Consider the following 15968-nt stretch of genomic DNA (forward strand, 5'->3'; position numbering starts at 1 on the left):
AAAGCAACATTTCTACTTGTTACATACAGAATGTAATGATTTACTCACGGTTTTTCTCTTCTCCCAAAGCAACCAATCTTTCCAGAACTTTTACACCTTCTTGAACTGCCTGGAGCTCAGGGATGTTGGCCGGCCTCTTCTTTTCAACAGCTTTAAGATTCTCAACCAAGATGGGGGCCAGTGCATGAATATATGGAGTAGAAACAGCTCGATTGGAATGTTGGAAAACAGACAATAGGAGCTGATAACTTTTAGCCTGAGCCTGTGAAAGAAAAAAAATAATTTTTTTTTTTTTTTTTTTTCATTGACTGATTATTTATTAAGGCTATAGAGCTGAAACCTTGTTTTTGCAGCAGTGAGTGGTATTCCTTTGGGGCATAACTTTCAGCTAACTATATGGTAGAAGACCAGACATAGGTGGAGGGACCTAAATCTAAACAGGTCAAAGAGGTAGGAACAACATTTATTTATCCACAGGATATGCAATGTTTTTTTTTACCCTTATTAAATAAAATTGTTTTAGTTAAAACTTTTTCTATGTGCTAATCTTGCTGACAGAACTCCTGGTCGGGTTACCGGAAGGTATCGGAGCTGCAATCTTACTAATACTTCAAACTCTGAATAGTGTCCTGCTTGATTCTGTATGACCCCATCAGGTGAGCGTTATGTGGCCTAAGTGTTGCCGCTGCAGTGCTGGTGTACACCTCTTAATGAATCCCCTGAGTTCTAAGGCTGCAGGATTTTACTAAGGATTGTTGTGTAGGTATACAGTCTGGGAAGCTGTCTTGCATCAGTCAGCGATTGGCTGAGTGGGTTGTCACTGCTGAGACAAGTCTGTCTCTGAAGTAGCAGTTAGGGAGTTCAGCCGGGGATCTGAAGGTGTCACAGAAGGACCCCTAGGTAAGCGTTGTAGGGGAGAATAGCCTGTGTATTATTTTCTTTGCAATATCTAAAACAGTACCACATTAAGTACAGTGGTACCTTGGTTTAAGAGTAACTTGGTAACTTTGACCTAGGAAGTATCCCTCACCTTCCAAATCATAGCAGATCCACTTCAAGCTGGGGCTTGCATCAGGGGACAGGACTGTGGAGGTAATCTCTCCATAGCTGTAACCCCTCTCTCCCCGGACAGAGAGTGCTGCATGTATGTGCCCACATCTGCCCTGCTCATTCCTTCATACTCCCTGCAGTCTCTGTCAGCCCTTGTGTTTTCCATCCTCTCCATTACTGTACAGTAACTTATAATATCACATTCAGCTGTTTCTCATTGTTTTATCTGTTTTATCTTATTCAGAATAATAAATCATTATTTTTATTATTATTAATTATTTATTATTATTATTATTATTATTATTATTATTATTATTATTATTATTATTATTATTATTATTATTATTATTATTATTATTATTTTTATTTCTATGGTTTCTTATGGGAAAATTTGCTTTGGTTTAAGAGTGGATTTGGATTACAAGCACGTTCCCGGAACGAATTATGCTCGTAATCCAAGACACCACTGTATATATATTTTGCCTCCCTTTTCATTGTTATGTTATTAGAAACAAAATGAAGATATCCAATGACTTACTGCAATCTAGTGAAGAGAAAATGATTTGTGAGGGGTAAGCAGTAGCTCACTGGTGTGGATTTACTATATAATAGTACTTAATAATTAATAAATAGATTCATGTTCTATAAACTCACCCAAGGGTCACTGGATGTTATGGCTGTTTTGAACTTGTTTATACAGCCAGTCTGTAATGACTGCACACCAATAATCTCTGTACTTGCAGACAACAGGAAAAGAACTACAGCTGTCAGTATGCTGACTTCATCCAGTGTCTGTTTGGAGTCACCTTGAATGCAGAAAGCATGAAACATTTACATTTTTACAACAGACTGACAAAAAGAAAGGAAGATTAACCTCATGTAAAACTAACAGTAGCTAAAAGTAGGGATGATATAAGTGAATTTTTATATATCCGCTACCAATAAATCTGAGGATGCTGGTTACTGGTCTTCTTACCGGCCTGTGGATAGTCCAGTACAGATGCTAAGGTGCTACGAATCAGATCAGTCCACTTCTTCTGAGTTTTTTCTGTCTTGGCCAGTGGTGACGTGATAATGGTCTTTATTGATTGTAAGCAGGCACTAACCGGCAATGGCATCTGATTATCTGAAGATTTTATAGCCGTCTCCTTCAAGACTTTAGTGACCAAGTAAAGAATGGTAGGCAATATTGTCATACAGCCTGCAAAAAGAACAAAAAAAGCCCAACTGATTAAAATAGGAACATGTATATCTAAATATTACTTCTAAAGGTACCAAGCTTACACTCTGTAGAGAGGTAAAGCTTCAAAAGGCGGTGTGAGGGAATTACCATTTAGAGCTCAGTGATCATTTTGCAAGCTGGTCTTAGTGAAGCAACTTCAGCTTGATGTTTGTTATTAGACTGTTATATATTACTAAAATCAGATGTAATTTTACAGGCCTCTACTTCCCACAGACCCTCCCCCCTGGACAGAGCCGAGGACCAGACCCACCCTATGACAGAGCCGAGGACAGTTGACTGGGTACATAATGCTTGGTGCATACCTTCTTCTGCCCACCCAAATTGTTCAAAGACTGTTCACAAATTGCAATAACATGCACTGGCTTATTTCTATTAGGTATTCTAGTAGATTCTATAATTTTTTGCGCGTATCAGTGCACAGGATATAACCCATATACTCTCACTTATGTTTAACTGTGGTGTCCAGGATCAACCCCTACTTGGTCCATACACCATACAGTATCCAATATTTGAATATGTTTGAAGGGGTTATCCATAGCTACAAAAACTTAGCTACTTTCTTTCAGAGACAGCATCACTCTTGTCTCCAGTTAAAGGGAACCAATCATGTCAAAAACATCCTTAAATCTAAGGAAACGTGCTGGTACATCACCCAGCACGCTTCCCAAACATACCCTTGTACCCTGCAATCTTACTTTTATAAAGTCCCGCGCTGTATGAAAATTAGGGCCAAGTAGTCATCTGGGCGTATGTAGTCATGGTTCTGGGCATGTTCCAGCACTGTAATCCTGCCCCTCTAGGTGTGATTGATAGCGCTCCTGTCCTGTAATGTCACTCGGGGGCCGGCATTGCACGGCGGCACGCAGTACAGCGGGAGAAGAGGCTGCTGTACTACGCCACGCAGGCGCAGTACAGCAGGGTCTTCTCCCGCTGTACTACGCATGAGCACAGCTTTATTTTAATAGTTTTGAGACGTCATAGTGACATTTCAGAACTTTTGATTGGTGGGGTCCAGGTGCTGAAAGCCCCACGATCTCGAAGAAAGGGTTAGAATCGCTTAGCAGAGAGCTGTGCTCATGTGACCAGCTCTGTTTAGCCACCTTTGGAGAGTCAAAGTGGTAAATGGACTCCCACCAATCATACTTTGTGACATGTGACTATGACATAACAAACGTTTACACATCCACTTGTTTTAATATCACAGCACTAAGAAGAGGGTCTGGGATATAGCTGCCTGCCTACCATCTCAACACATCTGGAATAAGGAAGTTGTCACATATGAAGACATGCTTAAATTGTCATTAAACTAAATACTTTGGTTAATGCAAAAGGTTCAATATCTTGGATCATATACCTGCTGGTGAGCACAGAGTGGGGAGATCAGCTAGAATGGTCACTGTAGATGCCACAAGACGTGCGCTCTCTTCTGAAAGCTGCTGCTGTTTGCTGATAACATGACTTGGAGAGTCCGACACCTTTGAGCTGAGCTGTGGAATGTGTCGTACCAGGATGAACATTAGCAGCTCCATAGCAGCGAACACAAGAGACTTTCCTGGGATTAATCCACCACTTTCTTCACCTTCCCCTAAAATTGTCTGTGTTTCCTTTTCACTTGTGTCATCTTTGTCTGTAGGAAAAAAAAAAAAAGGCAGTAGCAGCAGCTTTCATTGCCATAACTGATGTTACTTGTCAGTGCTCAGCAACAATCCATATAACATCATATAGAACAGCAAGACTAATTTTTTTGGCAATAAATACAATATTATTTGCCGTCCTTACTCTGCGCATTTCTTTGTTCCTGTAATTTGTCATGTGCGGCTCGTACAATCTGCTGCACCACGCTAGTGACAAGCAAAAGAACGGATGTCGGGTTACAGGTCAGTAGTAAGCGATGTAGGACATTGAGAAGTTCCACTCCAATCACCTAGAACAGAAGACATAACCCTTTCAGATGCGGAGATAAGTTTATTTTTGATCACATATACCCTGAGTGTGGATGCTTATAGGAGCCAATGTATATGACTTACAGTAAACACATAGACGTACCCATAAATGATATGATAAAAGGAGCTCAAAAATGTTTCAATAAATGAAATCATCTTTAGTCTTTCAACCAGGACCGAAAATCAGTAATTGCTTTGGGGTAAGTTGATGGGATTGTCTTGTTTGCCTTAATATAATGGACTTCAACCCATGAACTAACAGCGTGTCCACAGCAATACTTCATGCAGTCTAGGTACAACAATTTAAGTAAGTATTATCCTATTGCTAGACAAAAGGAGGAGGTATGTTTGGAGGCAATAAAACTGCGTGTGGTAATGATGCTCATTCCTATTCAAATGAATGGAGACAAGTTGCTATACCACGTATAACCTGTGTGCCACTGTTTTTGAAAGAAAGTAGCTATGTTTTTCTATTACTAGTTAACCCCTTTCAACTGTTAGATTACGTTTTATGATTTTTTTGTGTACAATATTTGTGCCGATTTTTTTGTAAGTATGTAACACCATACAACTGTGGATAATATATCCTTGCAAAATACAAAAAATGCCAATAAGGGATATGCTTAATATCAGAAAATATTTACAAAAATATTTGACCAATCTGCACAACTTTAAAATAATCAATCAATATCTCCACAAAAAGTAGTCAGGGGTCAGTGCACAATTTTGTGCGGTTCTGTCCTGTGTCTTCAAGGGTCTGGTCCACTCAGAAGCCATGTCAGTCAGTCCAATCCCTAAGCCAGTATTCCAAGAAGAAAAGAGAACTACAGGAAATATGCAGACTAAAACCACTACCATAATGCATGGTAAGTATGTCTTATGTCCTGTAGTATTATTCAGGACATAGCCCCACGTCTATCCTGTTCATCATCAGGGAAAATGAGGACTGAGGTTACCAGGTGAACATAGTAATACCGAGTCCTAAACGCTATTAGTCACCTCACTCAATGTATTTTGGCCAGTCTGTGCCAGCGACCTCATCAGGGGCTATGTGGCAAGAGATGTCGTATATATAGGAAATATAGGTATATTTCATACAACAGTATGCAACGGTAACACATATTCAATGATCAAATATTGGAGCCGTGACAGCAATACTCTGAGGGCTACTCACTAATCCGAAGTAATAGGTGAACAAAGGATAGCAGGTCCCATGTAGCAGTGGCTATGATGGACCTCTATCCACGCAGGGTCATTGTAAATGTGAGTGCCCCTAGGAGTCCATACTATGCCCGCAGATCCATCCTCTAGATGGGAGAAATGGAGAAAAAGTGGTAGTGGGCTCAAATACTGACTGGGATGGTTCACATATACCGACCTGGATAATACAACGGGACATAAGACATACTTGGTTGTGGTTTTATATTCATATTTCCTGTAGTTCTCTTTTCTTTTTGGAATAGTGACTCAGGGATTGGACTGACTGACACGGCTCCTGACTAGACCAGACCCTTGAAGACACAGGGACAGAACAGCACGACATGGTGCACTGACCACCCTGACTACTTTTTGTGGAGATATTGATTATTTCAAAGTTGTACAAATTAGTCAACTATTTTTGTGTTGACCCTATAAATAAATATTTTCTCATTAAACATATCATTTATTGGCATTTTTTATGCCATTTTTAACCCAAATACAGCTCTGCGGCTTCATATCTAATTCTATGATGTTTCCCATACACTGTATACACAGAAGATAAGAACCTGCTACCTTATATCTCTAGAGCTCATCCTCAGAAGCAGCAGCATGGAGGACATTAGAGAACAATATTGAGCAGTGTGAGCTGTGAAGAAACACTTGTTAGAGCTTTCATTGTTGTCTCTCTGCCTCTGTCTCACTCTGCAGCTAACCTCTCCCCATACATGTAACTGATCCCTCAGTGTGTTGATCTGCTCTTTTTTCTTAAACAGTGACGGTGATAAAAATTAACTTTATTTGTTACTGAGACCCACTGTAATCAGGACACATGTATTGTCGTCCCCTATGCACTGGAAAAGCATCTATACACAGAGGGAACTACAATATAGCATGGGATGCTGATGATTGGCCCCGACACGTGTACGGGCGGTAGTTGAACCGCGCTTTGTGTGTGCTCCTGACTGAAAGGCATCATTTGATTTGAGCACATGTCCCTACTGTGAGACTGAATGGAAAAGTGCTGAGCGGGGCAAATATCAGAGCTTAGGATCGGCAGAATGCTTTGAAAATCACCAGAAAGCAGACAAAAAGGTAGCCCTTACTAGGGCTGGGCGGTATACCGCAAAAATACCGATACCGTCACTGGCGTCGGTTAACCGACCTCAACTTAGCCAGGACGGTATCTGCGGTAATTTTGTATTTCCCAGAGAGCTCCTGCACGCAGTCGCGGCCCGGCATGAGCACTGCACGTTATGTGCAGGGACGCCGGAATCAGAGCGGGAGGTGGAGGAGCAGCAGGGCCCAGGTGAGAATGCCCGAGTGCACAGCCCTCCCCCCGCACCCGTCCAGTCTGAGCGCGCGCCCTCCCCCTGTCCCGTCCGGCGTCCCTGCACACACAGGACATTAACGTGCAGCGCTCGCCGGGAGGGGGAGTTGGGGGACCGGCACAAGTCCTGTCCGAGCGCCCTTCTCCTCCGGCCGGCGAGCGCTGCACGGTAATGTCCTTTGTGTGCAGGGACGCCGATGTGCGCGCGGGAAGTGGAGGAGCAGCAGGGTACAGGGGAGAATGTTCCCGAGTGCACAGCCCTCCCCCCGTCCCGCTGATCCTGTCCCGTCCGGCGTCCCTGCACACACAGGACATTAACATGTGCAGCGCTCACCGGCCGGAGGAGACGGGCGCTCGGACAGGACTGGTGCCGGTCCCCCCCCCCCTCCTCCCGGCGAGCGCTGCACATTAATGTCGTGTGTGCAGGGACGCCGGTCAGATCTCAAGGTGGAGGAACATATGCATGCAGCTCCCTGTGTACCCATCCACCCCTGCCCGCCCCCCTGTGTACCCATCCACCCCTGCCGGCCCCCCTGTGTACCCATCCACCCCTGCCGGCCCCCCTGTGTACCCATCCACCTCTGCCGGCTCCCCTGTGTACCCATACACCCCTGCCCGCCCCCCCGTAAACCCATACACCAATGCCCGCCTCCCCGTATACCCCTGCCCGCCTCCCCGTACACCCCTGCCCACCTCCCCGTAGAGGAGATAGATAGATAGATAGATAGATAGATAGATAGATAGATAGATAGATAGATAGGAGATAGATAGATAGATAGATAGATAGGAGATGGATAGATAGATAGATAGATAGATAGATAGATAGATAGGATATAGGAGATAGATAGGGAATAGATAGATAGGGAATAGATAGATAGATAATAGATAGATAGATAGATAGATAGATAGATAGATAGATAGATAGATAGATAGATAGGAGATGGATAGATAGATAGGGAATAGATAGATAGGGTACCCTGTGTACCCATCCACCCCTGCCCGCCCCCCTGTGTACCCATCCACCCCTGCCGGCCCCCCTGTGTACCCATCCACCCCTGCCGGCCCCCCTGTGTACCCATCCACCCCTGCCCGCTCCCCTGTGTACCCATACACCCCTGCCCGCCCCCCCGTAAACCCATACACCCCTGCCCGCCTCCCCGTACACCCCTGCCCACCTCCCCGTAGAGGAGATAGATAGATAGATAGATAGGAGATAGATAGAGAGATAGGGAGATAGGAGATAGATAGATAGGGAGTAGATAGATAGACAGATAGATAGGGAATAGATAGATATCTTTACAGCGTGTCAGTGCAGTGCCATCTACAGCCCCCTATAATGTACGTCCCTGTACTGTCACCTGTATATACTATATACCCATCATATATACTCTGGGTACCTATAGTACATAGCTATATACCTGTATATACACATCCTGTAGTGTGCACATAGCTGTATGCTGTATACCTGTATATACATGTCCTGTAGTGTGCACATAGCTGTATACCTGTATATACATGTCCTGTAGTGTGTACCTAGCTTGGGTTGCTGCTCATTGAGTTACTGTACTTTTTTTAAACTTTATTGAAACAAACTATCCCCAGTTTGGCACGGCCGAGTGGGTGTGGCTTGTAAAAGGGGTGTGGCTTACAAAGGGGGCGTGTCATAGTTATCATCCAATTATCGTTACCGCAGCTACATATGCGATAAACCGCGATATTGATTTAGGCCAATATCGCCCAGCCCTAGCCCTTACTATATGTGGAGTTTGGTTTGGTACACATTATGGTTGTCTTTTAGCATTTATTTTAAGAGCTCTTGGGCTGTCCCATGAACATTGAATCAATGGATGACGTTGTATAAATTTACCTGGTCTTCTGCTATGTGACTCCTGGCAAATGACGACTCCAACAGTATATGCAGGGCTTGAAGGCAGGCTGTGACATGTTCAATAGGTTCCTCAGGTCGAGGTGCACAAAAGAACTGAATGCTGATACCTGATGATATACAAAGGATGTTAGCGAGGATATTTAAACACCGACAAGACTGTATAGGGGAAATTTACTAAGCTTTTCTGGGGCATGTTGTGCTATTTTTTTTATCTCTGACTTATTAGACACTTATTAGACATTTATGAAGCATTTAAACAGTTTTTTGTTTTTTTTTCACCACAAGTAAAAAGGTGTAAATACATCCCGAAACTATACAATTCGTTTTGTGCAGCTGAAATTCGCATAAATGTGAAGGACAGAATGGTATGGTGGTCAAGCAAAGGCACTACCCCTCCATTCACAAGGGTCACTCAGGGACTTTAGTTCTCTTGATAACTGGTAGTCCCATTGGTTGGAGCTGATCACCTATTCACAAGATGATATTAGACTGACAATGATATATTCCATGTTAGCTTTTACCTACCTAAAATCAGATGCATTCTATCTTTGTTAAGCTCCATAAGTGACTTTGGGCTGGGTGGTGTTCCTGGTGGCTGGTTCAGTGCTATGGTAGTATTGCGTTTCTGAGACCCCATCATGGTTGCCTCATCCGCAATGTCTGAATTATTAAAGCCTGTGGAGTTGAGCCAAAGCGTCACAGCATGTAGTATTGGGGCCCAGGAATTGCGGTAATGTAGTCTCGCTGTATCAATTGTTTCGGGGGTGTAAAAGGCTCCACCTGTTCAAAAATGAAGGAAACGTAAAAGTTAAATAAAGATTTTAACTACTGTGAGAACAGTGTCCTCAACAAAAGAGAATAGTAATCACATAGCCATAACAAATGGATATGTAACATCTAGAAAAAAGTACATACATATAGGTCCGTTATCTAGAACAGTACTGCGATTCTTCATATACCTACTGTAAATAATAGGAATATCTATCAAAGTCCTCTACAACTATGTACTAAACAACAACAGATGTATGACAGAACACTCACCTTCAGGTGGAAGTTGGCTGGCAAACTCTGGTGGCAAGGTGAGCAGAGCATAGTCCTTCAACACTGCCAGCCACAAGCGACTAAGCGTTGGTAGAGCCGATTCAACTAATGATATCAGGCTGTCTGGAGGAAGCTCATCTGTGCTACCATATTCATCATCTTCATCATCATTTGTCTTCATAGATTTGCTGGGCTTACTCTCCGCTTCATTTTTAATAGTCATGGCCACAACATAGACCTATGATTCAGGGTTAAAAGAAGATTATACCTAATACCTCTGCAAAATATGTTTCAGACCCAATTTAACAATGTCATGTTCCCTATCATCTTACCAGAATCTGTAAATATTTTTCAAAAACAATAAAATATTTTACAAATTTTGTTCTTATATAAATGAATATTAACATACACAATATTCTTAAAAAATTTGAGATTTATATAGTTATTCTATGATGCCTTGTAATTACCTGGTTTTGCTGATGTGGTAGGCATAGGTTTTAATTAGAGATGAGCGAACCGGGTTCGGGTTCAAGTCCATCCGAACCCGATCGTTCAGCATTTGATTAGTGGCTGCTGAACTTGGATAAAGTCCTAAGGTTGTCTGGAAAACATGGATACAGCCAATGACTATATCCATGTTTTCCACATAGCCTTAGGGCTTTATCCAACTTGCATGCTCGAGGTTCGCTCATCTCTAGTTTTAATCCATCTTGATTCCCACTTCCCTGCTGAAATTTTCTAATGCTGCCTACATTTCCCATGATTCCTCTGACTTCAGAGAGAGCTGGTGGGGTCTCTGCATTGCACTTGCGTATAGTTCTCACTGCAGTATATACTATTCCTAACATACTGTCTTCAGAAAACACCTCAATTGTGATTATGGGTATTGTCGGTGAAGTACAATAATTTTTTGGAGGGAAATGAAATGAAAGTGATCATTTAAAGGAAATCTTATTTAGGTTAATGGTCTCAAAGGAAATAAATAATTATTTCTCCATGTTGTTTTAAAGAGGAATATACACATAAAGAAAATCCGAACTGATATAAAGATGTCAGTACCTACCTCAGCCCAAGCCTTTAACACAGCTAGTTTTTCCATAGTTATGGCACTCTCACGGTACAGCTGACTGGATGACCCTTTTCCAGCCTGTGCTTTATCCAGCGAGGAAACCAAAAGATTGTGCACTCTGCGAAGATCATTCAGGTCACTGACCACTTTGCTCCCTATCCAGGCACTACACACCTGACAAAAAGAACACATAATGGCTGTTAAAGTAAGATTCCCAACATATAAAGTTGTCTTACGCATATGCAAACAATATGCATCTTCTTACCTGGCAGGCTTTCGCAACAATGTCTGAGGGAGTGTCTTGTGAAAAAGCAGGTCGTAAAGCAGCTCCCACCTGAGAATAGAGGAATAACAATTTTAAAAAAAACTACCCCAGCACTAGTAATATTTTGTTATCCTACTACTTCTAGGTTCCGTAAAGATCTAATTGTTACGTACCTGAGAACAAATAAGTGAAATTCTGGTTCAAAAAATACATTTTTATTCCATATAATCAAAAAATTTCTTCTGGGGGAATTTTGTTTACTGAGAGTGGCCTTGATGCCATAGAAAACTCACAGGTTCAGCTTACTACAGTTCTTTTATGGGGTATAAAGAGCACTTATGCTGCTTATGTCCCTAGTGTATAAGTCGAATATAAATTTTCAGGTTTTCAGAACAATATTTCAGATCTTTACTTACAAAGTGCTAGTGAATGGCACATATAAGAAGCAAGGGCTGTTAAGCCCCTATTACACAGGCCAACTGCGAGGAGCAAATGAGCGCTGTCAGCGCTAGTTTGCTCCTCGTTCCCTGCTCGCTGCCGCCACTACTACATGCGGCATCAGCAAGTGGGTGAGTGCGGGGGAGCTGCCCGGCTAGATAGTCATAGAGGATAGCGGCGGTCTGCTGCCGCCGCTCTTATGCCATGGAGTGACGGCAGCATATCGTTGCTATCCAAGTCGGTTGTCTTTCAACATGTTGAAAGACAAACGACTGCAACGATCAGCTGACATCGTTTATGTCTGCTGATCGTTGCTTTCGATTACACGGGATGATTATCGGCAGTAACGGCCAATAACTGTTCCGTGTAATAGGGCCTTTACGCTTTTTATTTTGTCACCCCTGTAAATATACAGTAACAGTGTAAAGGCCCTATTACATGGAATGATTAACGGCAGATATTGGCTGATTGTTGCAGTCGTTTAGCGATCACCCAGACAAACCCCCTACAACATCCCCCCCCCGCGCTCGCTGGTGCCTCGTGTATTAGCAGGGAACGGGGAACAAGGAGCAAACGAGCGCTGACAGCGCTAATTTGCTCCTTACAGTTGCCCCGTGTAATTGGGGCTTAATTTTCCCCAAATAGTATTCTCTGTTGTGTATGGTCAACCTAATGTTTGGGACGGGTGATATATGGTATATGCAGAGTCTAAACCTCGAGTGCACCACTGGTCGTGTGCACCCTAAAAAAGACTTAAGTAAACAGTATACATAGCATAGCAGGCCCTCAAGAAGTTAATTAGAGATATAAATATAATTAGAGATGAGCGAACCTCGAGCATACTCGAGTCCATCCGAACCCGAACTTTCGGCATTTGATTAGTGGTGGCTGCTGAACTTGGATAAAGCCCTAAGGCTATGTGGAAAACATGGATATAGTCATTGGCTGTATCCATGTTTTCCAGACAACCTTAGAGCTTTATCCAACTTCAGCAGCCACCGCTAATCAAATGTCGATTGTTCGGGTTCGGATCGACTCGAACCCGGTTCACTCATCTCTAAATATAATACATAGTGTTTGAACTATCAATTTATATGACATTAAATCAGCATAATGGTAAATCAAGCATTAACTAAAATAAATAAAAACACATGATAAAAATATTTAAAAATAGCCAAAATAAATTACAATTAATTTTAATAGTGGATCTGATGCTAGTCCTGTTGGAGTTATTTATATACCCTGTTTCCCCTAAAGATAAGACCCGAATTGCTAAATATAAGGCCTCCCCTAAAAGTAAGACCTAGCAAAGTTTTTGTTTGGAAGCATGCCCGCCGAAAAGAATACCAGTTGTCCCCTACCTTTACTGTCTGTTGCAGAGCAGCTGCCTGCAGGACATGAAAATCGTCACCTGCCGCCAACCCCGATGTTCCCTGCCGTGGCAGTTACTTGTAAATGTGCGGGCAAGGCATCAAGAGGCCTGTCGACTGCTGCCATCCCCTTTGTCCCCTACCATCATAGAGCTGCACACAGTCTGCTGTTATCCCATCGCCTGCCACCATACCATACACTGTCCTTGCTGGGCTGTTCGTGGTGAGCTCCCCCTAGTGTCCGGAACCACCATTACGTATGCTCTGTCCCTGCTCTGCATGCAACATCTGAATTCTTCTTATTAAAAAATAAGAAGTATTGTTATGTCAAATCGATATAACAAATGTAATACATAGTGTTTGAACTATTTAGTACATTTTATTTACATTTTTTTAAGAGCCTGCTATACTTTTACAATTTTCCCCAAATGCAAGATCTTACTAAAAGCTACAGAGTCATATACACACATAAGCATAAAGTATACATGTTTTGATGAGTCTGAGTTACATAAAAGCTTTCCTAGGCTTATGAACACACAGTGATTATCATGAAAAATTAAATGTCTAATTCTGCTCTCCAGGCTTCTCCACTTCCCAATGAATTGATGTATGCAAGAATAGAATAGATGTATGATAACCGTGTATTACTATAAATTCTCATAGTGAACATTCAATGTGGTGGCTGATAGCAGCAAAATAACACATTACTAAAGAGCGAATAACAGTAAGACACACTCCCTTACATTGGCCTGATACTGTTCCAAGATGACGTGTCCTGGAAACTCAGGTTCTGGAACCGCAGCAAACTTCTTAATAATATCCTCCAGGGCTTGTAAACCAGCCATCCTCAGCTGGTTGCTGTGATCTGTGGCAGCCATGAAAGCCATCCGAATAAGGTCAGAAAGATGTAACACCAAAAAGTCACCTGTCATGAAAAAAGCCAAAAACAAAGTTGGTTGGTTGTTTCACACAGGGGAATTTTTGACCTCAATGATTAGACAATGCATACAGATTTTTGATATGTGCTGCTTTAATGACTATAATTCTGTCACTGATATAGATACTTTCAAAAGCAAAGTGTGGTACATTTAGCCCGGGAGGCGCTATGTCTCTAGGGGTACTCGCACTATCATGCTGTGCTTTTAATGTGCAGTGAAGTATAGGAAAAGTGCCTAGGTGGTAATTTAATGTCAGTTATCTAAGCAAGAAGTACTTGGCTTAGAAACACAAAACACCATTCTAGACAATACTTAAAAGCTTCTTTTATACAGTTATTGAACCTATACTGCATGTCTGAGAAAATGCTTAAAGTGACTCTGTACCAGAACCGCCGACACTGTGCTGTAGAGCTCCTCAGGCTCTACAGCCACTCTCAGGGGTTGGCTTGTCTCCCGATGCCGGTACTTAGATGAAAAATGACTTTTATTAATGTGGCGTGGCTGGACGACATTCAAACTGGTATGGACTAGAGTATCAGGGCCCTAGGCTAGTGGTGCCTTTCTACCCACTGCTGCTGGGAGGCAGGGAAAGAGGCACTTCAGGCCTAGGGCAATGATACTTTAGGCCACGCTAGTTTAACTGCACGCCTGCCACGCCAAATTGATAAAAGTAGTGTTTCCTTTAAATACCGGCACCAGGAGACATGGCGACCCCCGAAACAGGCATGGCGTGAGGAGCTCTACAATGTGGCGCCAGCACTTCAGAGGCATCAAGGTGCCAGTAAATAGTCGCTTTAAAGAAGCTCTTCAGATTTTTTTTTTTTTTTGCTCATATAGGTTATGTTCCCACTTCAGGAACATATCAAGGAACACGACCGTCTCACTAAATAGAGGGACGCTAATAAAGATCTGACGAAGCAGCAGTGTTCCTCAACAGGTCCCTGAAGTAGGAACATAGCCCTAACATGCACACAACACCACCTGCCCTACAGCACAATTTATTTAATTCCAGTGCAGCTGCATCCATGTGTTTTATTACTATAGCTAGACCATGTGATCACCAGCCTGACCCTCAGAAAAATCAGAGTATCTAATGCGTCAGAGGAAGAGGTCTGTCAGCTAGTCAGGGTCAGCCAACTTCCTGTGAATTACAGTACAAGACTCTACTCCCTATCTCTGCAAAGCCAAGAGAAATGGGGGAATGGAGGCAACATAAGAATCATTTCAGAGAGCAAATAGAAGTCAACATAGCTGAAATCCCATGTCTGTCACATCAGCTAAAGCTGGAAAGCGCAAGCATACAAAAGAGCATGTTAATTATTCTCTAGTAATAGCCTATGCTGTACTATAAGCAAAAACAAAATCCCCACTTTTTTGAAAAGTGGCACCTTTATTTTATTTTTTTTTTAAATTGACAGTTAAAGAAATCAAATGTCTTACCTTTAGGATTTTTCATTTTTAAGGCGCGAGCGGAAGCTAGATCGAAATGTGGTTTGTTAGTATTTTCACAAAGCATGATAATCCGGCAGAGACAGTCTGCTGCAAATACACGTGTGGCCCAGCGAGGAGCAACAAATGGTTTGGATTTATCATCCTCTCCCAGTGTGGTGAACATTGTGTCATCGTCCATTTCATCCTTCTTTTCAGTCTCTTCATCTCTTACACCAGCTACCAGACTGGCTGTGCCCACATCTAGGATGAGAAATTTCAAGGACTATTACAGCGGAATCAGTTATTTGTATTAAATGAGACATGTAAGGGAGAAATATATGGCACCTATGTAAATCAGAGTAACTATAATAGTAGTCGAACTAACTCAGCTCTCTCTCTCTCACATACATACACACACACACCAGGGCCGTTTCTAGGGGCGGGCGAGCCGGGCCACTGCACGGGGCGCCCACAGCTAGGGGGCGCCAGGCGGCGCCCGACAGTACCCGGCCCGCAGCCCCCGCATTATCAGGACTGGCCCGGGGATCTGGAATCTAAGTTCCAGATCCCCTGGCCAGAGTGACCTTTAGCTGTGCGTACAGCACGCACAGCTAAAGGAAACAGTGCTGGGGCAGAGACACAGAGGCTTCCTGTGCAGGCGGCCTCTGTATGACAGGATGGCTGCCTGCACCGGAAGCCAGAAGAAGACGGAGGGAGCAGAAGAGGAGCTGGAGGCTGCAGGGACAGAGGTGAGTATCTAATGGG

General features: G+C 42.9%; 1 protein-coding gene across 2 annotated transcripts in view; it reads right to left on the reverse strand.

The window, feature by feature from the left end:
* The window catches only part of HEATR5B (HEAT repeat containing 5B), a 44919-nt gene that overhangs the window by 4342 nt on the left and 24609 nt on the right, over nt 1-15968 (reverse strand). For both annotated transcript variants that reach the window (XM_069955418.1, XM_069955417.1), the window contains exons 24-35: nt 15213-15464; nt 13578-13759; nt 11027-11095; nt 10756-10935; nt 9693-9930; nt 9177-9431; nt 8631-8758; nt 4073-4217; nt 3648-3920; nt 2027-2251; nt 1705-1856; nt 49-262 (exon numbers count right to left, since the gene is read on the reverse strand). In XM_069955418.1, the coding sequence (XP_069811519.1) occupies nt 49-262; nt 1705-1856; nt 2027-2251; nt 3648-3920; nt 4073-4217; nt 8631-8758; nt 9177-9431; nt 9693-9930; nt 10756-10935; nt 11027-11095; nt 13578-13759; nt 15213-15464 (2313 nt within the window). The remainder of the gene's footprint in view (nt 1-48; nt 263-1704; nt 1857-2026; nt 2252-3647; nt 3921-4072; nt 4218-8630; nt 8759-9176; nt 9432-9692; nt 9931-10755; nt 10936-11026; nt 11096-13577; nt 13760-15212; nt 15465-15968) is intronic.

This window comes from Dendropsophus ebraccatus, chromosome 15 (genome assembly GCF_027789765.1).
Source record: "Dendropsophus ebraccatus isolate aDenEbr1 chromosome 15, aDenEbr1.pat, whole genome shotgun sequence".
In the NCBI taxonomy this organism is placed as follows: domain Eukaryota; kingdom Metazoa; phylum Chordata; class Amphibia; order Anura; family Hylidae; genus Dendropsophus; species Dendropsophus ebraccatus.